The sequence below is a fragment of the Molothrus ater genome, chromosome 14 (assembly GCF_012460135.2).
Source record: "Molothrus ater isolate BHLD 08-10-18 breed brown headed cowbird chromosome 14, BPBGC_Mater_1.1, whole genome shotgun sequence".
Classification (NCBI taxonomy): Eukaryota; Metazoa; Chordata; class Aves; order Passeriformes; family Icteridae; genus Molothrus; species Molothrus ater.
Genome location: NC_050491.2, coordinates 14,565,369 through 14,587,547, shown reverse-complemented (window position 1 = coordinate 14,587,547; position 22,179 = coordinate 14,565,369). Strand labels below are relative to the sequence as shown.

Genomic DNA, 22,179 nt, shown 5'->3' with positions numbered 1-22,179 from the left:
ATTATTATATAATTATATATTATCTATTTTTACATAATATTACTGGGACAATCTTCTATTAGGGCCTAAGCCCTCAGAACTTCCAAGTTCATTTAAATCACTTGGAAATATTTTACAGCTCTCAGGGCCTTCATAGACTTGGAAAGCAGGGACAGTGAGAGGGAGTTTGGGATGGAATTCTTCCCTGTGAGAGTAGTAAAGCCCTGGCAGAGGATGTCAAGAGAAGCTGGGTCTGCCCCATTCCTGAAAGTGTCCAAGGCCAGCTTGGACAGAGCCTGGAGCAGTCTGGGATGGTGGAAATGGATGATCCTTAAGGCCCCTTCCAGCCCAACCATCCTGGGAGTCTCTAAGTTGGCAGAGCCTCATCCAACAGGTAAACAAAGAGGAGTCTCAGGTCAGGGAACTGCTGCCCAAATCCCACAGCCCTGTGCAGCTCTCAGGGAAGGGCTGGGTCATGCCCATTGGCAAAAGAGAAAAAATAAATTTAACAAAATTTACATTTATCACCTTCTCTTCCTGCTGAGACTCACAACTTAGGGCTGAGGGCAAGGAAAAGCAGCAGGAACTTGTTTGGGGTGTCTGGACAGAAAGACCTGAGCAGGTGCCAGTGACAGCAACTCCTGGACTGGTTTTAAGACCAAAGTTAAGCAGAGAGCACAGGGGAGGCTGAGGGGTGTTGTACACAATAATCCCAACTCCGAGTCAGGTTTCTTTAGTAACTCCTTTATTAAAATCACAAACCAGAGTTAAAATTCCTACATTATTCACATAGGTCAAGTTTCTAAGTTCATTGAATAAACACAGTCCAGCGGCCAAAGGGGCCAGAAAGCCTGAGCAGTTCAGAGCTGCTGGTTTAAGACTTCAGCCAGGGCCTTCTAACTCCATGGCTCCCCCAGGGCAGCTGGAAAAGTTCCTTCAGGCTCCATGGGAAGAGGCAGGAGCAGAGCTCCAGTGCAGAGACAAAGCTCTCTCAAGATTACAGGTGAAACCGTACCCAGCGTTCACAGCTCAGCAGGAGGGAGGGAGCTGGGAACACCCACCTGGAAAATCACCTCCATTCACTCCAGGAATTTCAGAGGAAAAATTCTTACCCCCCACCTGGCCCCAACACAAAAATATTTACAGAGACAAAACAAAGAAAGAAGCAGTTTGGCTCCCTCGCTGAGGGCAGGAGCTGCTGCTCCAGCAGGAGAATCCAACTCCCTCAAAAGTCACCAGGAATGTGGCCTAAAGGGATGGGAAAAGCTCCAGGACAGGTAAACTACTCCTTGATGGGGGTGCAGCCTGAGAAGAAGCTGATGTTGCTGCTCAGCATCCTCTTCTTCCTCCTGCCAAAGGGGTTCTGGTTCTCCCGGGACTCCTCATCCCTCCCAAGCAGGGAGGCAGCAGTGCTGGGAATCTTCAGGAGCACCTCCTGCTCTGTGATGTCCTGCAGGACCTGGGGGAAAGCAAGGGACAATCTTTGGAGTTAGTCACAGCTGGGTGACCCACCAAAAGCAGCAGGACACCAAGTGCCTGGCCAACCTCAAGAGTTGCTTTTTTTACTCAAGTCAGGAAAAAGACAATATTTTTGACAAAATACCATGCAGCAGGAAGAGACAGCAGTTGGAATAGGGAGCTCCCATGGGATAAGGGAATTTGTTTAGCTGAGGTGAAATGAGATGTGCCAGGTCAGAGAGGTCACTTTGAACATGGACAGACAGACAGACAGGATTTTATCCTGCAAACTCCTCACTTCCCCTCTCTCCTTGCTGAAGGTGCTGCAGGAAAAGGTGGCAAGCTCGTGGCATCATTTCAGTGTGGGAACTTAGGAATCCAACACACGCTCAGCTTCCACATAAGCTGCCTGGAGCTGTGCAGTTTTCCAGCAGCAGCTTCTCCTCTGGGGTGATTTCCCTCCAAGACCCTTCACTCAGCAGCTCTGCTCTCCCCTGGGAATACCTTGGTGGTTGGAGTGATACACAAAGGCCGGAAGAAGCTCTCTTCTGCTTTCACCTCCGTGGGGTCTTCCAGCTTCAAGGACCCCTCCGAGTCCCTTTTGTGCTCCTCACATGGTGTGGTTTCCTGAGGGGCAGCAGAGGGTGAAGCTCTTGCAGAACATCCATCCCTTCCCTTCCCGCTACAGCCCCCTGCTCTCCAGCTGGGAAGTTTTTCACAGTACAGGATGCTGCAGCTCAGACTAGGCACTAATAATTAGAGCACTATGGGCTGTCCCTGCTCCACATCTGAGATCCAAGAGCAAAATTCCCACTAGTAACATCAGTTTCTCATGGACCTTCCTGCTGCTACAACCCCCTCCCCCAAACCATCCCTTCCATTCTTAAAAAGAAATCTGGGAATGAGTCAGGGTTTTGTGTTGTCTGAAGCCAAAGACAAAACTTTAATTTATTTAGTCCAAAATGGAAAATGGAACTTTTTATCCTCAGATTTGTGGATGAGAAGTGGGAACATGAAAATCTTTGCTGTGAATCTCCAAAATTCTGTCCTGAAAGGCAGAGCCTGGTCCTGCAGTGGAAAATTTTCCTCAGTTACCAAAGAGGCACTAATTATAGTGACATTCACAGAGCTTCAGCAAAGTGCACCTGCTCTGCCTGGACAAACTATACTTGTGTGGGAATTATCCCTTCATCCAGCTTTGCTCCAGCCCAAATGCAGCCCCTGTGCCCCCCAGAGCCAGCAGCACTCACCAGGCCCCGCTCCCTGTTCCTGCACGTGGCCGCGGCGCAGCTGCAGCCGTCGGTGCATCCCAACTTCTGCTTCCTGCAGCCACACTGCCTGTTCCCACAGCGGCCCTTGCACGAGCACTGTGAGGGAGGGAAGGGGGATCCAATGGCCAGGATGCTCCTGGAATGCTCCAGGTCCTGCCAGCTGTGGCATCCTCAAGGACAAGGACACCCCCAAGCTGCCCCTTGCTGCATTTCGCTGCCATTTCACTGCATTTTGCATTTTTTTACATCCCAGAATAATTTTCCTCCTAATATCCAGAATAAAATCTTTCCACCTACAAGATCTACAGGATAAGTACCTTCAGTTACTCATTGCCTAACTTGAGGCTATGCCAAAGGATCCCAGTTTCTGTGCCACACTTCCAGAAAAAGGAGTCCCCACCTCAAAAGCCTCAGGAATTTTCTGAGCCACAGGCTGAAGCTCCAGACTGACACAGACAGATGGAAGCTGAGGCTCTGTCAGGACTGCAAGCTGCAGGTTCCCAAAGGAAACAGGGATCCACAACAGGACATCCTTTTTTTGTTTGTTTTTTTCCCTAAAATTGACTCCCTGGATGGGTCTGGCTGCTGTTGGGGCTGTTCCTAAAGCAGAGGCCAGCTCAGACACAGGCAGCAGGACAGAACATGGGAGAAGGTGACTTAGACAGGGAAAACCTGTCCAGGAAGGTCTTGCTGACTGCAGACAACCTTTGCTGTGTCTGTGGGAATGTCCCAAATATCCCCAGGCACCCAAATAACCCATTCCTGCCACTTTGAGAACAGTGGGGACACCACACCTCACAGCTCCATCCCAACCCCTGCACACAGCAAGTGATTCCCTAACAGACACTGGATCAAGGGCAGCTGGACCTTACCCCCATGAGGTTTTTCCTGGTTCCTCTGCCTGCTTTCCCAGGAAGCCAGTCAGAATCCTCCAGCTCCCCAGGGTCAGAGAACAGCTCCTCCACATCCACCTCGGGGCTGGGTGCTCGGGGCTTGGCCGTCGTCTGCCGGCGGCACTTGGGCTGCAACACAGGAGCACCAGGGGTGAGGCCACCAAAGAGCAGCTCTATTTCATTAATAATACTAATAATGATTACATTTTAATCTGGTTTTATTAGGGTTTTCAGAGTCCCTCACAGACAAGAAGGTTGTGGGTGAGGGAGGGGAAAAAAGATCCAATTATCAGGATTGAAAATTCAATCAATTTAAACTATTGATGACAAATCCTTGGAAGTCTAAGTTGTTGACACATCACATGACAAAAAACAAGTGTCACACTCCTGTCCAAGGAATTTTAAATAATTTCTTCCTCCCAGCACTAAGATTTTGCTCTGTGCAAAGCAGCAAAGTTGGCTGTGAAACACATGCCTTGCCCCATAATTTAAAGACTGGCAATGCTACAGAAAAACAATCTGGATTGTGAAGGAGGATAGAGTCAGAATTACAATGAGGAAACAGGTTTGGGGTTAGTTTGCTTTTTTTTTTTTTTTTTTAAAACCAAAAAACTGATGTAAAGTATTTGAGTCTTCTGGAAAGGACTGAAGGGGACACTTCAATGAGCAGAACAAGTGCATGATAAAAGCAGCTTAGGAGAATGAAAACCACATTATAAACAGCCAAGATGAACCCTGGCAAAGAATTCAGGTGCAACACAAACTGTGCAGCCTCTTACTTTGGGTGGAACATAATCAAAAGAAGAGTCTGGAGACTCAGGTGGCCTTTGCTGGATGTGCCCGAGCTTCTGGCCACTGGCAACTTGGAGGAGCAGCAGTTTCTGTCAAAAGGGACAAGAATTAGCTCTGCAAAATCATCCAACCCAGCTGCCACGAGGCTCTGGTGTCTGTACAAGGCTCTACCTGTTTCAGAGTGTCATTTTCCCGGAGAAGTTCCTGGTTCTTCTCACAGATCTCCCTCATTTTTTCCAGCTCTTCCTCCTGTTTGCAGGACAAGAGGAAATTTGTTTCATTGGAGATAAATATGATAAAATCCCCCAGGGTTATTCCAGCCTGCACAGCAAGCACACCATGCAGGCTTCTGCAAAGGGAACACACAATCCTTCTCCTAATTCCCGGAATCCCAACGGATCCCAGCCTCCCCCAGCCTCTGCACCTGGAACCGCAGTCGCTCCTGCAGTTGTTTCTCCTGCTCGTTCAGGGAATCTTCCAATCTCTTCTCTGCTGCTTCTTTCTGCTGGAATTGGCTGAGCAGGTACAGAACCTAAAAGCAAGTTGGAATAAACAGGGGTGAATTCCTGAAAGGAGCACTTGGCATCGAAGTCCAGGCTCAGGGAAATTTCCTGTCACTTCCAGCACAATTCCACCCTGATCTATTTGAAAAGTGATCTTGTGCTCAGGTGTAACCTCCTTGTTTAAAGCAGGAGGAATGTTGCTGAATAAACCAATTTGCACAGGATAAATACAGAGATTTCTTTGGCTTTGAATGAACTATCTGCAAAAGTCCAACGGAATTTGAGCTGATATTCAGCACCAGCTTCATTTCAACACATCCCCCTTTGCCTTTCCCTCTGAGCAGACCTGGAGATCAGACTCCAAGATTTCCATGAGCTGTGATTCACCTTTTCCTGGTGTTGCTGCTCCTGCACCAAAATCTGATTTTGGAACTCTGCCTCCATCTCTGCTATGTGGTTCCTCTCTTCCATCAGCATCTTCTGCACATCAGAGCAGCTGGCCTGGCTCTGCTGCAGGCCACTCTGCAGTTTGCTCTCCTGCACTTTGGAGGAGACCAGCTGGAAAACAAGAGCAAGGCATGGCTTGGGACAGGGATTCCCTGCTGGGACAGGGATAAACCAGGGAGCTGAGGATCTTGTTCACAGTTCTGAATTCATCTTCCTTCCTGCAGCACTTGGAATATTTTCCTTTTCACCCTTTTCCTTTGATTTCTAAGCACCAGGGAACAAGAGGTAATTTTGTCCTTCAGTTGCTCTTTCCCAGATCCCACAATACCCCAATTTTTCTTTTTCCCATCTCAACACCAATTCCATTGCTTCCCTGCCTGCTCAGGAAGTATTTTAGATACTTTTTCTTCTCTTCCACTTTTGAAATTTGCCTTTTCCCTTTCCTATGCAAGCATCCAGACCCTCATCTATTCCATCCCCCTCTTCCTTGCTTTTCAGATTTCACTCCCCCATACAGATTACTTTAATCCAAACTCAAGTGGGGAATAAACCTCATCCACCACAAGAAGGCTCTAGTCAAATTCCTTTGGTCAATTCCTGTTATTTGTGGCTAAGCAGACTTACAGCCTTTGTTTTCAGGGATAAAAAAGGAAAATCCAGACTTTACCTCTCCCAGGAGATACTTCAGAGCACATTTGGCCTCCAGGATGGTGGCAATGCTGTCCCAGCGCTGCTTGGCCCGATCTCCATTGTCTGCATCCAGGAGTTTCTGCTGCAGATCTGCTATCTGGGCACTCCTGGGGAAGAATCCATGGATTTGGGGTTACAACACAGGAGAAAACCAGGGCTGCTTTCTGGGCTAATGTGACTGTTCCCATAATATTAAGTAAAATAGTATAAATTGAGATTATTGCTGCTCAGTGGAGCATCTGGAGCCTGCATTGCTCCCCTGTGGAGTTCTGCTTCCACTCCACATTCCCAAATAAAAGTGGAGGTTTTTTTCCCCAGAGGTTCTCACTAATAGCTCAAAACACCCAGTCTAAGTGCCTGAGTATTTTCCCCACATTTTGGAAAAATTACAGCCAGGAAAACCCACTGAAAGGGCTCTGGGGGTTTCACCCCCTGAAAAGCCATTTTCAACTTGTTTGGTCAGTTTGCCAGTAGATACTTGGCCAATACAAAAAATCATTCCTCCATCTTTTACAGTTTGCTATAAATCCCTCTGATGGATGGGGTGTTGGGACCAAATTCCTTCCTGAAGCATCCTTTGAACCCCAAGAATAGAAAATTCTTGGTTCTGTAAAAATGGATTTTTGCATCAAATTTGGCATTTTTGGTCTTGAATAAAACAAGGACAAAATTTCAGATGTCACTCCCTATCACCCTGTGTATAAAGATATGGATTCTTGGTGTAATTATACCTCAGCTCTGTTTTCAGTTACAATTTACCATGGGGGATGTTTTTCATCTGTGGAGACAGAGCTTGAGCACCCATTCCATCAAACACCAAAGGTGCTCCATGTAGCATTGGAAGGCTTTCCTTGTTGACACCCGGTGTAAATATGATTAAAGACCACAGATGCAGAGGAAATAGTTTGTCCATCAGTATGACTCAGACTGTAAAGATGATTTTGAACCTTGGAGTTTTGGAAAAAGATTTTCAGCATCTGTATTTTTACCCCAATTTGCTTTGGCAGTGGCTCTAAAACAATTAGATGGGTTAGGGTGCTGCTTAAAGTAAGCACAGCAATGCAACTTCTCTCTCATCATTGCAGTGTCAGGCTGTGTGGATGAGCACTGTGGCAGTGCCTTACCTGAGCTCCATCTCTGTTTGCAGGCTCTCAATCTGCTTGGAGACAGAGAGATCCGTGTCCAGGGCCTGCAGGTCAGCCAGGCAGTACGTGCGCCTCTGCAAGCACAGCACAGGGACACAGGGCAGCAACAGGAGAGGAAATCACACTTTTACAGATATTCCAGCTAGGAAAGCCTCCAGGCATCTCCCCACAGCTTCTGTTCCATTGTTCTTCCCCAAAAGCCTGTGCTGAGTGGAGTGAGCCACTCACATCCCTCAGAATCCTTGAGGTTGGAAAAGCTCTCCCAGAGGGTTGAGTCCAACCATTCACCCAACACTGATGGGTCACCCATGTCCCCAGGTGCCACATCCAGATGGTTTTTGGACACTTCCAGGGATGGTGATTCTACCACTTCCCTGGGAAGCCTGTCCCAAAGCCTGACTGCCCTTTCAGGGAAAAAAAAAATTCCCAAATTCCATTAAGTAACAAGATCCTTCAGCACCTCTTGTCCCTGACATTGAGAGGATAAAAATATTAACCGTTCTCCCAGAAATGGTGGGATCCATCCCCACCTTCTGAGGGAACAGGTCAAGTAGGAGAGAGAAGAATGAATCCAGTATTGCTGAACAGCCAGAGGAGTGGGGTGGGAAAAGGGGAATTTCCCTCTTACCCGCAGCTTTGGAGGGGGGTTTTCTCCAGCATCTTTCTTCTCTTTCAGCTGACAGAGCTCTTTTGCCAGGATTTTCCTGTCCTCCAGCAGGTCTGCCAGGTGTCTTCGAGCTTCCTCAGTGCTGACAAGAACCTCAACTTCATTTGCAAGCCAGCTCTGGAAAAATAACCCCCAAAACCCAGTGGTTGAGCTCAACTTCAGGACTGAATCCTTCTGAATAATCCCATTGCAATTCCCTGGTCCTCCTGCAGTGCTCCAGCCACCAAGGCCAGCAGCACCCATCCCAAATCCCAGTTTGCCCAGTGTAGGGATGCAAAAATGCTGTTACCCACTTTGACTCGTGCAGCAATTCCTTCCATGCCCCGATTTTGGGTCTCCTTCCGTTTATCTGCCACCTCCTTCTGCCTCTGCAGGGCATCCTTGAGGCGTTTGTTGGCAGCTGCTGCCTGGAAAAGATTCCACAAGGAGCTGAACAGGGACTGCAATCATCTGCTACAGCTGGAAACACCAGGGATTCCCAGCCCAGGGCAAACACTGGGACAGTGACAGCACAAGGTTAATAAATCTCAAGTTATTCTGGTTTAACTCAAGGAATTCTGCCTTTATTTCCTTTGCTGCCATTCCTCCTTTAAAAGAAAAGCTCCTTCTATGCCTGAAGGTAGAAGAAAACACCCAAAATGAGGGGTTGAAGATGCATTTTTTTTACGAAGCCATCCTGAAAGGATTTTGAACTGCAACCTTGTAGATCCACCACCCAAACTCATTTTCCACTTCCTACCTTGGGCATTTGCATGGATTTGCCACAGGAGTCTGGCACCTAGAGCCACTTGGCCCCCAAGAGCCTCCTGGCCTTTAAGGAGCAAATTTAACTGGGATCCCCCAAAGGCAGAAATGGGGATTTCTCTACAGAGAGAGTTTTTTATTTTTTCCCAGCCTCTAAACTTCCTTTCAGAGGTTCCTGTGTATCCTGTTCCTTCCTCCAGCCCCACTTGGCAGACTTTAGGGATTGGTTGGGATTTCCAGGAGATGTTGGCTCCTCACCTCCTCTGTTTTGCGCCGAAGGACGTTGGCCTGCTTCTGGAAATCCCTCTCCAGCTTCAGGAGCTCATATTGTCTCTTACGGTCCTGCAAGGACAAACAACTGCAAAAGTCACATTTTCCATGACAAAGGAAAGGTTGCAGCCCCAAAATTCCAGCCTGAGAACCCCAAGGCAGTGAGGGGCAGGAATTGCTGTGACACCAAACTCCAGGTGTTTGCTGGCCACTGCACTCAGCAGCTGGATTTTATTGACCTGCAGATCCAACATTTCTTTGGAAGTTTAAAAATCTCCCATGCTGAGGCCAAACCCCACAACTGTAAATCCTTCAAATATTGGCTATTTTTGCTGTCTGCTTTAGAGCAGAGTCACAGCTGTGGCAAGAGCTTGAAGATCTCCAGCACAAACAAGCCCAAGTGGTGAAAAGTGGCAGCCACATGAGTCAAGCTTCTCTTCAAAGCATTCCCAGCTCTCCTAAGATACTTCCCAGTTAAAGAAACCTTCAGGCAGCCCTTTGGAGGGAGGAATAGAGTGAGGGGCTGGTTTGCTCACCTTTTCCTTCAGCTGGATCACTTCCTTGTCCTTCTGCTGCTTCCACTGCCTGAATTTCTCGGTGTCTTCTTTCATCTGACGCATCAGCTGCACCCTTTGCTGCTTCATTTCCTGAAAAACAGCAGTGGCTGGAAGAATTATCCAGGATTTACAGCCTAAAGAGCTTCAACCTCCATTCCCCCCTGTGCCTGCCAGGTGTGGGGAGTGGAAGATGGGAAATCTTGCTGTGCTCCCACTCAGAACACTCTCAAAGTGCTAAAATACAGAAGGTTGTTTTTTTTTTTTTGGCATAAGGGGAAGACCAACCCAGGCACAATTTAGAGAAATCAAAGAGAAATCAAATTATTTGACCGAGGCAATAAATTAGAAATGCCAGAAGATACTTTGGACTTACTTTCCGCCCAAATCTCAGTAGCCACCTGCCCATTGTGGTCATGTAGCCACAGGAATCCTGCCAAACACTGCTATTTTCAGTCTGACTAAACAAAAAGTGGATTCCTGTTTGGGATTTCTAGGATTCCTGTCAGGGATTTCTGGGATTCCTGCCTGGGAGCTGCTTTGCCCACACTGGCTCAAGTCAGAGGTGCCTGTTGGTTACCCTGATCTCCTGGTTCAGTTTGGACACCGTGTGCTCTGTGGATTCCTTCAGCTTCAAGAGCTTGGATTGCTCATTCAGCTTCTTCTTGAGCTCAGTAATTTGTGCTTCCAGCTCCTGGAGCCTTTTCCGGCGCCGCTCGCTCAGCCTGGAGAGGAACAACAACAAATCCAAATGTCACCTCTGTCACCTCTGCTGCTGCTGAAAGCCCACAGGAGGTTTCTCTGCAGCTCCTGGCACTTTAAAGGGACATTTTTACACCAAAAAAGAGCTTTCACAGATCATGGAAATGCAAGACATTGGATTTTCAGACACATTGACAGCCCCCAGGGCTGCAGGCAGAGCCCTCTTACTTGGCCTGGTTGATGTCCTTCTTTGCCATTTGCAGAGCAAGGACCAGCTCCTCCTTTTCCTTCTGCAAGTTGCTGACCTCCAATTCCAGATCCCTGATATTGGTCTAGAAAGGACAAGAAGAATAAATCTCCAAATAAAAACCTTGGAAAGAGATCCTAAGACAAAGCTTTAAGATGCAGAAACCTTGAAAAACCCCATTCCTTCACAGCAGGCTGCTAAACCACCTCATCTTAGAGCAGTGTGAGGGTCACAGGGGCTGGCCCAGCACACTCTGGAGCTTTGGTGGGCACAGAGTCACCCAGCACAGCAGGGAACACTGCCCAAGGGAGCAGGGATCCAGCTTAAGGAATAAACCCAAATCAGAACAGGCTCCTGAGGATAGATCTCCTCCCTTCCCTCTCCCCAGCAGGAACTGGGGAAAACAAACTGCCCAAGGAGGATTTCAGCTTTACCTGGTACTGGGACTGAATGGGCCCAAGCTGAGTATCATTTTGAGACATTTTTTTGGCCAGGGCCTCTTTCAGAGTCAGGGCTTTGTTGAGCTCCAGCAGCTCCCTGGAGAGCTGGGCCTGGCGCAGGGCGTGTTGGGTGCTGAAGTCAGAGGCTCTCTTGGATTCCTGGCCCAGTTCTGCTCCCTGCAGGAGACACAGCCATGAGGAGATGAGGAGAGGCCAATCCAAAGCTCCTGAATTACATTATTTCCACAGAGCACTTCAGATTCATTTGTATTTAAAAAAATCAGATATTCAGAAATGAGAACAGGTTCTTGACAGTGAACACATTGCATTTGAAACAGCACAGACAAGAATGATGATTTATCAAGCATTTGGGTTAGAAAATGAGTAGGAAGGAGCAGATAAAAGTGATGAGGAGATGAAACCATGCCCAAGTGAGGTGTGCACTGCTGAGCCCCTCACTTACACCTGGAGAATCCTGTTCAGAGTTTGGCAGCTCTGCAGCAGCTTCTGTGGCGGCAGCGTTTTCACTCTGGTGGACAAAGAGAAGAATATTTGGGTGAAAAGAGAAATAGGAAATAAAATGAAGGAAATAAGAGTCTGTTGGCACATAAGGGCAAAGCACAATGTGATTGTTCTCCGGCCAGAGCCTCTCTGGAAAGAGGAGACCATCATCCTCCTCCTCAAGGAATGTGGGGAAACTCCTCCATGTCTGGTTGGAAAAGCCATTCCTTGAAATCTTCCCTGAACCAAAGCACTGGAGAGAGAAGGAAGAGGAGAGAACAGAGGAATGTCCAGTGAGGGAGAACTGAAATTCCTCCCTTAGACAAAAGCCTGGAAGCTTCTATTTAACAAATTCAGACCTCTGCAATTTACATTGTCCATAAAAATCACAAAGTTTGGAACATTCCATCCAATTCAGGGACTGTAAATCCATGCCAAGCTCCTGTGTCAGGTTTTTCCATGTAGACTCCTCCTTCCCTTCTCCCCCAGGAGCAGCACAAGTGGCCTTTCTGCAGCATTACAGCACAACAGGACAGTTTTGAAGTGGATCTCAGTAGTCATTTCACATTTTAATTGCTGGGCTCCTTGAGGGAAGCTGTTGGAGTGGAATCCCAGATTTCTTGGGATTGTTGTCACAACTCCCTGGGTTCAGCCTTACCTGCAGCTCAGCCAGCACCTGCTGCAGGTTCCTGATCACCTCCACATTTTCCTTTAACTCCTCATCTTCCACAGTCTCCACCAACTTCTGCAGATCCAACTTGCACCTGGAAACAGGGGAACAAGTCCATGCTGAGTTTGTGCCAGGGAAGAAGAACTTTCCCCACTCAACCTCTGAATTAATTCTGGATGAACAAACCCCAGCTGACTGGATCCAGTTTATCCCACTGAAAACACTGAATTCCCAAGGACATTATCCCAGGAGAAGGGTGTGGGGACACTTACACAGCGTGGTGCTGGAGCTGCTCTAGTTTTGCATTCATCTTCTCATTTTCTTGCTCTGTCTAGAGAAATCAGAATTGTAGAAGATAAGAAGCCAGAAATCAGCTGATAATTTGCAGTAAAAGATTGGCAGTGTGAAAACCAATGCACTGAAAGATCTTTCATGGTTAAGGCCAGTTTGGATTTCACAGCATTTTTTCAGGGACAGACACTGCAGGCAAAAGGAAAAAAGTAGGGTGGGGAAAGGAGAACACAAGTGTGCAAGTGCTATTTAAAATATTAAAACAAAATATTTAAAGTATTAAAAAAGCTGAAAGATTCAGCTGATTTTTTTTTTTTCCAAAAGAAAACTAAAGACCAACAGATTCAGGCAGCAATCTGCCTGGTTTGGAATCAACATGAAAGGAACATTTAAGAGATTCTCAATGTGTCATAAATACTGGAGCTGCTGTTGATTCACTTCCAGCAATTTAGAGCTCTCCTGGGATAAGGAACTTACCAGGATGATCCTCTCCAGCATCTGTGCTGTTTGCCCAGCAGCCTCACTCAGCCCCTGGCTCAGCTTCTGGTTCTCCTCCTGCAGGGATTGGTTCTTCTCCATCAGGGATTGGAGGTTCTCTGAGGGGGCCAAACCACTGCAGCAGCAAGGAGCAGTTGGGTGTGAGATTGGGCTTTGGGACAGCACTGGAGTCACCTCCAAAATTATCATCATTGCTTAAATAATTTAAAATAAATAGCCCAGAATGGTTTGGGAGGGAAGGATCTTCAAGCTCATCCAGCCCCACCCCTGCCATGGGCAGGAACACCTTCCACAGACCAGGCTGCTCCAGGGTCTGTCCAAGCCTTGGACACTTCCAGAATGCAGGAAAAACCTCCAAAGAGAGGCTGTGAACTCCATGTCCTTGGTTTTGGAACATCCCCAGAACACAACACCTGCACAGCCCAACTCTGTCCCAGATTTTGTGCTTTTAAGGATAACGGAGGTGGAGCTGCCCCACATTTAGGGGTAGAGGGGTGATGGATGGGTCTCAGAGACAGGAATTTATTCAGGAGGTGTTTCCTGCTTCCTCTTTTACTTCCTGCAACAGATTTTTGCAATCATGAGGTGTTTGCTACAAAACTAAATATCCCAGGGAATTCCAGTAAGGATGACAAAAAGAAGGGGGGAAAAGCAACCAATTTGTTCTCCCCTCACTCTACAGCACTGCCCAAAGCTAAGAGATCCAGAGACTTCTCTGGAGTGTGATAAATACACATCCAGAGGACATTAAATAACAAATCTTACTTGAGAGCCACAGGCAGGGTCCCTCCATGGGCCTGCAGCAGCAACACCTGGAGCTGCTGGACCTGCAAAGACAAAGAATTATTGCTTGTAAATGTAACAGGTCCATGGATTCTTGGTCTCCCTGACTTCCCTGCTCCATAACTCCCCTGTTACCACTGCCTGTGGAAAGGAGTGATGTTGTTACTGTACTTCAAGTTATTTATTCCTCAAGTTTATTCCTCAAAACGTTCTTGACTTCCCTCTGGAATCACCCCAGGCAAAACCCTTCCCTTCCCACCGTGCTGGGCACAGGTAGGAGATGTCAGGAGGGCACCAAACCATCTCTGTATTTCTGATTGTGCCTGTAGCTCACCAGGCAGTGCTTTGTTGAGTGGAAGGGAAATTTAAATTACACCAGCACCACTTTTCTCTGGCTGCAGGAAAACTCAAAAAAAACCCCAAAAACCAAAAAAATCCACACATCCCCTTCCCACCACCTCCAGAGACAGAGCAATGCACATTAGGAATGTTTTGCATTTTTTGTGAGGCTGTGCCTTCCTTTGGGGTTTGCTGAGGGGTTCCCCCAGTACCTGCTGCTTCAGCTGGTGCAGCTCAGCTGCCTGGGGGTCCACATTGACAATGGGTTTGTTTTTGATCTTCCTGGCCCTGTCAGCATAACGCAGAGTGTTCAGGGTCTCCTCCAGGTTGGAATCTGCTGGGCTCACACAGGCAATCATCAGAGTGTGGCTGTTCCCACCCAGGGAGTCTGGGAAGGAGAAGAAACAATGTCAAAGCTGTCAGAGCAACAACGACAGTGAAATGTCATCCTTCAAGGATTCCAACCCCAGGAGTGTGTCCCCAAAACGCAGATTAAACAGCTGGATTTGGGTGCCACTCGTTACTTTCTCCTCTGTACACTCAGGTCTGTTTTAAAGTGGGTTTTTGCAAGCCAAAGGGTTTGAAAATAAAGGTTTCACCCCAGAAGCCCCAGTTGTTGCCCTAATAAATAATTTCTTTATGCCATTTCTGGCCTGGTTCTTTCAGGTTTGCCCCTCCCTAATAACAAGACCTCCATGAACATCCAAAATTTTCTCCAATTTAAGGAATTACTGGATAAGAACAGATCACAAAGCTGCATGGAACTTCATCCTTTGGTTTTATACAAATTGGCTCTTAAAGCTACTGATCAGAAAAAAAAAGGGGCCCCACATCCAGCCTAATCCAGGTTTTAATTAGGTACTTTCAGACATGGAAAATACTGAAGAGCTTTTGCAGCAAATTATGTAATTACCATCAAAATGTCAGTAATTTCATTACTGAAGCTTTGCCCAAATTAAAGGGTAACTTAAATAAAATGCATTGAAAGACAAATCCCAGCTATTGAAAAATAAAGACCAGATATTCAGATTAAGAAAACAAATGCCAGGGAAGGCACAGACAGCTGGAGCTTCATTCTGGCTGTGACATCCCCCAGGGAGTTGCTATAATTAAGGTACAATAATAGATCTCTGCTCCCAGACTTCTCCTCTTCCTTCTCCCCACCAAAAATAAGCCCTGATTTTGTGTTGTTGCCTCCTGTCACACAAAGTGCAGGAGAGCAGGACTTGTTTTGAGCTCATCTCACTGCATTTGCAACCTAAAATAAGAGTACAGGAAAGGCCTGGCTTCAGTGAGGAATTAAACAAACAAATCCCTTTGCAGCAGCAGTTCTGAGCTGGGGGGTTTTCCCCTGCTTTGTTATTTAAAAAGCACCTGCAGGTTTAGGCTTTGTCATCATCTTCTCTCACCTTGCAGCAGCCTGGTCAGCTTGGAGTCTCTGTAGGGGACAAAGCCTCCCTTTTTATTCTCATCTCCCAGAGCACTGATGACATTCCCCAGGCATAGGAGGCCTCTGTTGATGTTGATTCCTGCAGACAAAGCTCACAGTGAGCACAGCTACCTCAACAGCTCCAAACTCCTCATTTCCTGCACTTATTAAAAATTTAACAAGGTTAAAAAAAGCAGATTAAAGGGTTAAACAAGTGCTTTGCTCTTTTATTAAGTCCCAAGTGAGAAGAAACCCAAACTCCACCAGTCCCAGCCCAGAGACCTTCTTTGAGTCTGTCTCCCTCAGCCTTGGTCTTCTTTTGTCTCTCAGAGCCAGCAAGATCCACCAGGTGTAATTTGCAGTGAAAACTGCAATTCCTAGGGCAGAAAGAAAATGTTTTACTCTCCCCAGGTAGAAAAGAAGCAGCCCAAGAGCTAAAAATTCAGAGCCAAAACCTGAACTGCCTTGAGAAGCACAGCTCAGGACCAGGATGAGGAAATTTTGGGAAAGTAACTCTCATCAGCTGCACAGTGACACTCACTTGTCATTTCTCTTCTTCTGATCAATGCAGATGGTGAAGATGGCATGGGATCTGGAGGACTGGGAATTCATGGCCGTGGATCCCACAGTTCTGGAGTTGTTCCCCTGCTCCAGGCAGGACACGGTCTCTTGGGCACAGGTGACATTTCTTTCTGTCAACCCCACAATCTGTAGCCAGGAAGGAAACATTGTTTATCCTCTGCTTCCTCTTCATCCCACCTGGGATCAGCAAAATCTCCCTGCACCTCAGGCTGTGCCAGCCCATTCCCAGGGGGCTGGAATGGAAACTCCCAGGAAAAACTGGTTGTGAATTTCACTTCAGGAACATGGAATCACATCCTGATGCCGCTCCTAAACACTCCCCAGGTTCCTCTGCCTGCTCCAGAGCCAGCTAGGCTCTGGGATGGAGCCAGAGCTCCTCAGGGCTCCAGGGACAAATCCATGGATATCCTGAGCAAAGCTGGGAGCTGAGAGCTGTGCCAGCCACAGCAAGGGGCTGATGGGGAGAGGATTTGTGTGAATAAAGTTCTGCAGAGGCAGCTCCCAGGGAGACAAACCAGAGAGGGGATGAGCAGGAGAGACTGGATGTGCTCCTTGGCAAGCTGTGCTTTCCCTGAGCACCCCACCCCCTGGATCTCTGTGCTGCTCCCAACACATGGATGAGCCCCAATCCACTGCTTTGGGGATGGCAGAAACTCCCACATGACCCCTCCTTCAGTCCCCAGCCCTGCAGACCTTGATGCCTTCCTTGGGGTCCTCCCGGATGCTGATCGGGGAGCGCTCTCGGGAGGGGCACAGCAGGTCCAGGATGTCCTCGTTGTAAATCTGGAGGCAGCAGAGGAGCAGCTCAGAGTTACCAGCCAAAGAAAGGAGCAGTCACGCTGAAATTAGGGCTAATTTAGCATCACATTTTAATAATTTCACCTTTAGGGAAAGACACCTTGGACCAGAAAGGATTAACAAAACCTCCTGGAGTCTTAGGGGTTGATTTAATCAATATCTGTTACCTGAAGGAGGTGACCTCAAAGCTCCCTTTATTCCTAACTTGATAAAAACCAAACTTTTACCTCCAAATAAGAAACTTTGAGGACGAAGTCCCAATCGTGCCTTTGCTGTTTCTCCTCAAAGAGCAGCTTGATGACCCTGGGGATGACCCCCACGCTGGGCTCATGCTCCTGGTTGGCAGTGTAGGTGCCTCCCATGGAATAGGTTTTCCCCGACCCCGTCTGTCCGTAGGCCAAGACAGTGGCATTGTATCCTGAGCGGACAAAGGACACCCGGTGAGTCACATGGAGACTGAAAGCTGCATTTTTGAAAACCACCCTTGCAGAAAAGCATCAGCTTACACCAGCTTTAAGCATAGATCACAGTCAGGAACATTGAAGGGAAAAAAAAGGGCAATGAAAACTTCATAAAGCACAGATAAAATGATTATTTCAGCTCTTTTTTTAAGACTGGATGTTTTATTAGAGCTAAACAGAAACACAGCACAAATTCTCTGCTGTCCCAGCTCCACTGCAGCATCCTGGAAGAGGATGTTTATCAATTCATTGTGTTATTCTTAAGGAGGGAGAGGGACTTTTTATAATAGCTTGGAGTAACAGGACAAGGGGGAATGGCTTCCCAGTGCCAGAGAAATATTTGGAAGGAATTGCTCCCTGTGAGGGGGGGAGGCCCAAAGAAGCTGTGGCTGCCCCTGGATCCTTGGAAGCGTCCAAGGCCAGGCTGGACAGGGCCTGGAGCAACCTGGGACAGTGGAAGGTGTCCCTGCCCATGCAGGGGTGGCACTGGATGGGCTTTAAGGTCCCTTCCGACACAAACTTCTTTGGCATTCCATGAAAACTGCCTCAGAGCACACACTCCCCTCGTTCTGCGGGGAGGAACGGGCTCCAAACGGGCAAAACCCTGGACAAACCTTTGAAGATGCCACGGACCAGAGGCGACACCGCGGTGTTGAAAACCTCCTCCTGCTCCACGGACGGGTCGAACACGTAGTCGTAGGTGAAGGCTTTGTCATTGCCCACCACGACCTGCGGAGAGAGGGACGGGGCAGCGCTGGTAACGGGGCCCGGTGGCTGCGGGACCCCCGGGAACGCCCCGTGGCTCACCTGCGGCTCGCCGGGCACGAAGGACAGGCACGTCCGGCAGCCCTCGCTGGTCTCCTTGGGCACCAGCGGCCGGCAGCGCAGCGCCACGCGCACCGGGATGCCCTTCTCGTCCTCCCGCACCATCACCAGCCTGCGAGACACGAGTGCCGTGAGGCGGGCCGGGGCACGGAGCGGGGCTGGTCGCGGCCCCGCCCGGCCTGAGAGTGGAGCGGGCGGGAAGCGGCCTCAGCGGGGCTCTGGGGTGGAGGGGGCGCGGGGGGGGGGGGGGGTGCAGCGGGCCTGCCGGGGCTCGGGGATGGAGCGGAGGCCCCGGGCCGGGAGCGGGGCTGGAGCGGGGACGGAGCGGGCCCGGCCTGGCCCTGCCCGGCGTCACGGGGCGGCCGCGGGACTGACCTGGAACCGCCGCTGCCCGTTCCAATGGCGGCGCCGCAACGGCCACCGTTCAAACCGGGCCGCGCGCCGTCACGGCCAATCACAGACAGGTACCGCAAGTGGGGCCGCGCCGCAGCCAATCGCGGGGCCGTGCGTCGCTGAGAGGGGAGGTTGTAGCCAATCGCAAAGCGGTACGTCATTCAGGGGCGGGGCCAACCGAGGGAGGAGACGGGACGGCGCGAGGGGCGGGGCGGAACCAATCGCGTGCGGGTGCGTCAGGTGGGGGGCGGGAAGAGGTGTGGGTCTCGGCCAATCGCAGCGCGGTGCGTCGCTCTCGGGGCGCGTCCCGGGCGCGGCGGAGCAGCAGCATGGAGGGCCGGGTGCCCTACGACGACTTCCCGGTGGTTTTCCTGCCGCCTTACGAGAGCCCGCCCGCCTGGGTGCCGCCGCACGAGGTCAGCCCGGGGCGGGGGGAGCGGGGACACGGCCCGGGAGGGGCAGCGGCGGCCGCCGGGCCCCGCTGGGCGGGGGAGCCCGGCCCGGCCCCGGCTGAACCGCCGCGCATCCCCCGCAGCGCGTTTATCACCCCGACTACAACAACGAGCTCACGCAGTTCCTGCCCCGTACCATCGTCCTCAAGAAGCCGCCCGGGGCGCAGGTGAGGCGGGCGGCGCCGGCCCGGCGCTCCTGGGCGCGGTGTCGCGTTCCCAGAACGTTTCCCGACAAGAAAAGGCGCTGGGATCGCGATATTCCCGACTGGCAGCGTCCTGGCACAGGGAACTGCTGTGACAGGCGTGGGGCGGGTAGGGTGGCTGATGCCAGGGCGGTGGGCAAGGGGAGGGGTTGTTCCTGATGTGCTATCCTGGGATGTGGAGCTGCTGGAGGATGGGAGCGGGGTCCCCTCAGGTGTTCCCGGTGGCAGGAATTAGGAGAGGACCGGGTGCTGCTGCCTGGCTGAGCACCGCAGCACCCACACCTTGGGTCCCTCCGGGAGGCAGGGCAGGAAGAACAGTCCTGGGGAATTACAAGGGCCATGGACAGGGAGAAGAGTCCTGGGGAATGGAAAAAGAACTGAGCCAAGAGAAGGGTCCTGGTGACTGCGTTTCCCTGCTGGCTTTTCCCACAGCTGGGCTTCAACATCCGGGGAGGAAAAGCCTCACAGTTGGGAATCTTCATCTCCAAGGTGTGTCCGTCCTCGCGCCGTTCCTGCCCGGGTCATTCCTGTGCTGGTGGGAGCACCTGAGCCCCAGGGAGGCTCTGGCTGCCTCAGAACATCCTGTACCACTCCCTGGTCTCCTCCCAGCCCCTGGAATTGCTTCCTGGGCATTGTGGGAGGGAAGCTGTGGGAGATCCCCTGCTGCCATCCCTGCTCTCCCTTCCCAGGTGATTCCTGACTCGGATGCTCACAGGGCCGGGCTGCAGGAGGGGGACCAGGTGCTCTCAGTGAACGATGTGGATTTCCAGGACATTGAGCACAGCAAGGTGAGTGCTGGGATGGGGAATCCACCTCCCTGCAGCCTCTCAGCCCAGCACAGAACCCATGGAATGCTCTTTGCTCGTTTTCCAGGCCGTGGAGATCCTGAAGACGGCGCGGGAGATCACGATGCGCGTCCGGTACTTCCCCTACAGTACGTGCCCAGTCCTGGGAGGCTCCTTGGGAAGCAAATGCCATACATCCCTGCCCATTCCAGCCCAGTTTAGCAGCTTGAGGTCACTGATTGTTGATTTGGGATCAGGCACCACGTCAGGATAATGAGGCCTGGCTTCATCAGCCCATGTAGGAAAACTCGGAGAGCAGGAAGATGGGATGGCTGGGAATGGAAAAGTTAATTTAAAGCTCATGACTTGCAGCTAATTATCCTTGAATAACAGAGGAACGAGGTCTGGCACAAGTGCAAATGATGGATATCCCTCCCTAGGGATGTTTGAATTGTCAGTGAAGGGAAGGACTGGGTTAACTCCCAGTTTCTGCTTCTGCACCTATAAAGTTCCAAGATTTAAGGGATAAGAAAAGGGAAAAATCAAACCAAACAAGGATTCTTCATAGAATGGAAAGTGGCCATTAAGAAGAAAAAAAAAAAAAAAAAGAGTAGGGGAAGAAGGGGTTTTAAACAAATAATCTCAAAGAAAGCATTTTGTTCTAAATGCCCTAAAATCACTTGAAGTGACTGGTGGGGGTGCACTTTTAAAGCCAGAGGGTCTCAAACACTGCCTCCAGTTGGGAATGTGTGTTTCTCTGAACATTTTGGATGATTCCCCCTGGCCATGCTCTCCTTGTCCCTCCCTCCCTCCCAGATTACCAGCGGCAGAAGGAACGGACAGTTCACTAACAGGGAGCTCCATCCTGCCAAAACCTCTCCACTCCTTCTTCCCAACGTCTGAGATGACTCCTCACGTTTCAGCTTTCACTGGAGGCACCCCTGGCCTGCACAGGATCAGCTCTTTCCCACGTGGGGAGATGCCAAGGGGCTCATTTGGCTGGAAGGTGGATGGGGATTGAGGCTGTGCTCCTGGGAATTGGTGTTGGGAAAAGCTGGTGTGAAGTAGGTCCTGGGGGGCAGCTGCTCCAGCAGGATCCAGATTTTAGCAAGACTTAATTTTAGTGAGTTCTGGGCTGGTTCTGGATTCCTTGATCCTGGATCCCTGGTTGTTGAGCATTCCTGAGCAGAGCACAGGCATTGTCCTCCAGGAAATTCACCTGTTCCACTCTCTTGTGCCATGGAATTCTTTCCTTCTCCTCTGTCCCACCTCGGTTCTGCATTGCTGGATTTGCTGGCAACTCCAGGAGTAAAATCCAGCCCCAGTCCATGCACAGCTCTGGCTGTTTGTGCCTCTTTGCTGATAAAACCCCCACAATGTAGGACAGGGATGTTTGGAAATGTTAATTACCAAGGAAATTATCAGCAAATCCAGGGGCAAATGCCTGGTGGGATCACACTGTAATGGCTTCAGGACAGCCTTGGCTCTGACTTCTCTTCTTGTGGTGTTTTCCACTTTTTCTGTAAAAACAATCAATAAATCAAGTACAGCAGCCTGAATTCAGCCTCGTCCCACTCAGGAAGTCTGTGTGGAGGTTGGGATGTACCCACCATGAGCACCATTCAAGGAAATGCTGGGACAAGGCTCAGCTCCAGTCACCCTTGCATCCTGCAGGAGAACATTTGGGATCTCCAGCTGTTTCAGGGGCATTTTTCACTGACTGTGCTGGAAATCAGCCCCTGCTGAACCTGGAGTGTTCCAGCACTGCTGGGAAGGAGCAAGGCAGGATTGTGGCTGTGGTGGCACCAGCACAGCTCCAGGAGCAGGGCAGGGCACTGAGCCAGGCTGGGAACGAGGAAAAGACACTGGAAAAGAGATTTTCACTCAGAATTAAAAATCAGCTTTTCCATTAGGGGAATGAACATCCTGGAAACCCCTGCAACAAGGGAAGGAGACCTCTTGTATCACCTCTCTGATTTCCCACAATCTCTGTGTCCCATAGGGAAGGAGGAGCTGCAGATCCAATTTCAAGGTTGAATTTGTCCCTCCTGCTTCAGAGCATTCCCTGGCAGGAGCTCCAGAAGGTCTCCCCTGCCCGGGGCAGCTCCTCCCAGGGAATGACTCAGGTGTTTTCCTGCTGACCTGGCTGACAGGACAGAGTGGATTCTTTCCCAAGGCACATTCATGTTTTGGGTATGTTAATTAGCAAAGCATTAAAGCCACCAGAGTCTTATTTCATCCTCCAGAACCTGAGCAGTTGTGATTCCTGGTGGGAAAACAGCTCCAGCAACACTGGATTTTTTAGTGACACAAAACTGGGCTGAGAGGCACAAATTCATAAAATCATGGAATGGTTTGGGTGGGAAG

The 22,179-nt window shown here is 49.8% G+C and overlaps 2 protein-coding genes across 2 annotated transcripts; one reads left to right on the top strand and one right to left on the bottom strand.

The window, feature by feature from the left end:
* Window positions 1-702: 702 nt before the first annotated feature.
* Window positions 703-18,086, bottom strand: KIF4A (kinesin family member 4A). The gene is made up of 30 exons (XM_036402400.2): window positions 17,962-18,086; window positions 17,769-17,883; window positions 16,921-17,111; window positions 16,589-16,678; window positions 15,855-16,021; window positions 15,596-15,690; window positions 15,294-15,413; window positions 14,097-14,272; window positions 13,528-13,589; window positions 12,742-12,877; window positions 12,246-12,304; window positions 11,962-12,067; window positions 11,266-11,331; window positions 10,797-10,979; window positions 10,344-10,447; window positions 9,994-10,138; window positions 9,396-9,506; window positions 8,848-8,931; window positions 8,139-8,252; window positions 7,807-7,962; window positions 7,158-7,252; window positions 6,011-6,140; window positions 5,284-5,454; window positions 4,818-4,925; window positions 4,565-4,642; window positions 4,381-4,482; window positions 3,581-3,730; window positions 2,688-2,804; window positions 1,942-2,064; window positions 703-1,438 (listed from the first exon to the last, which is right to left on the bottom strand). Exons 1-30 carry the CDS (start codon window positions 18,082-18,084, stop codon window positions 1,262-1,264), a joined length of 3,654 nt encoding a protein of 1,217 aa, XP_036258293.1. The 5' UTR covers window positions 18,085-18,086; the 3' UTR covers window positions 703-1,261.
* A 577-nt stretch (window positions 18,087-18,663) lies between these two features.
* PDZD11 (PDZ domain containing 11) lies at window positions 18,664-21,371 on the top strand. Its single transcript, XM_036402401.2, has 6 exons — window positions 18,664-18,788; window positions 18,908-18,991; window positions 19,460-19,516; window positions 19,717-19,815; window positions 19,901-19,961; window positions 20,629-21,371. The coding sequence occupies exons 1-6, from the start codon at window positions 18,702-18,704 to the stop codon at window positions 20,661-20,663; spliced, it is 423 nt and encodes a 140-aa protein (XP_036258294.1). The 5' UTR covers window positions 18,664-18,701; the 3' UTR covers window positions 20,664-21,371.
* Window positions 21,372-22,179: the final 808 nt, after the last annotated feature.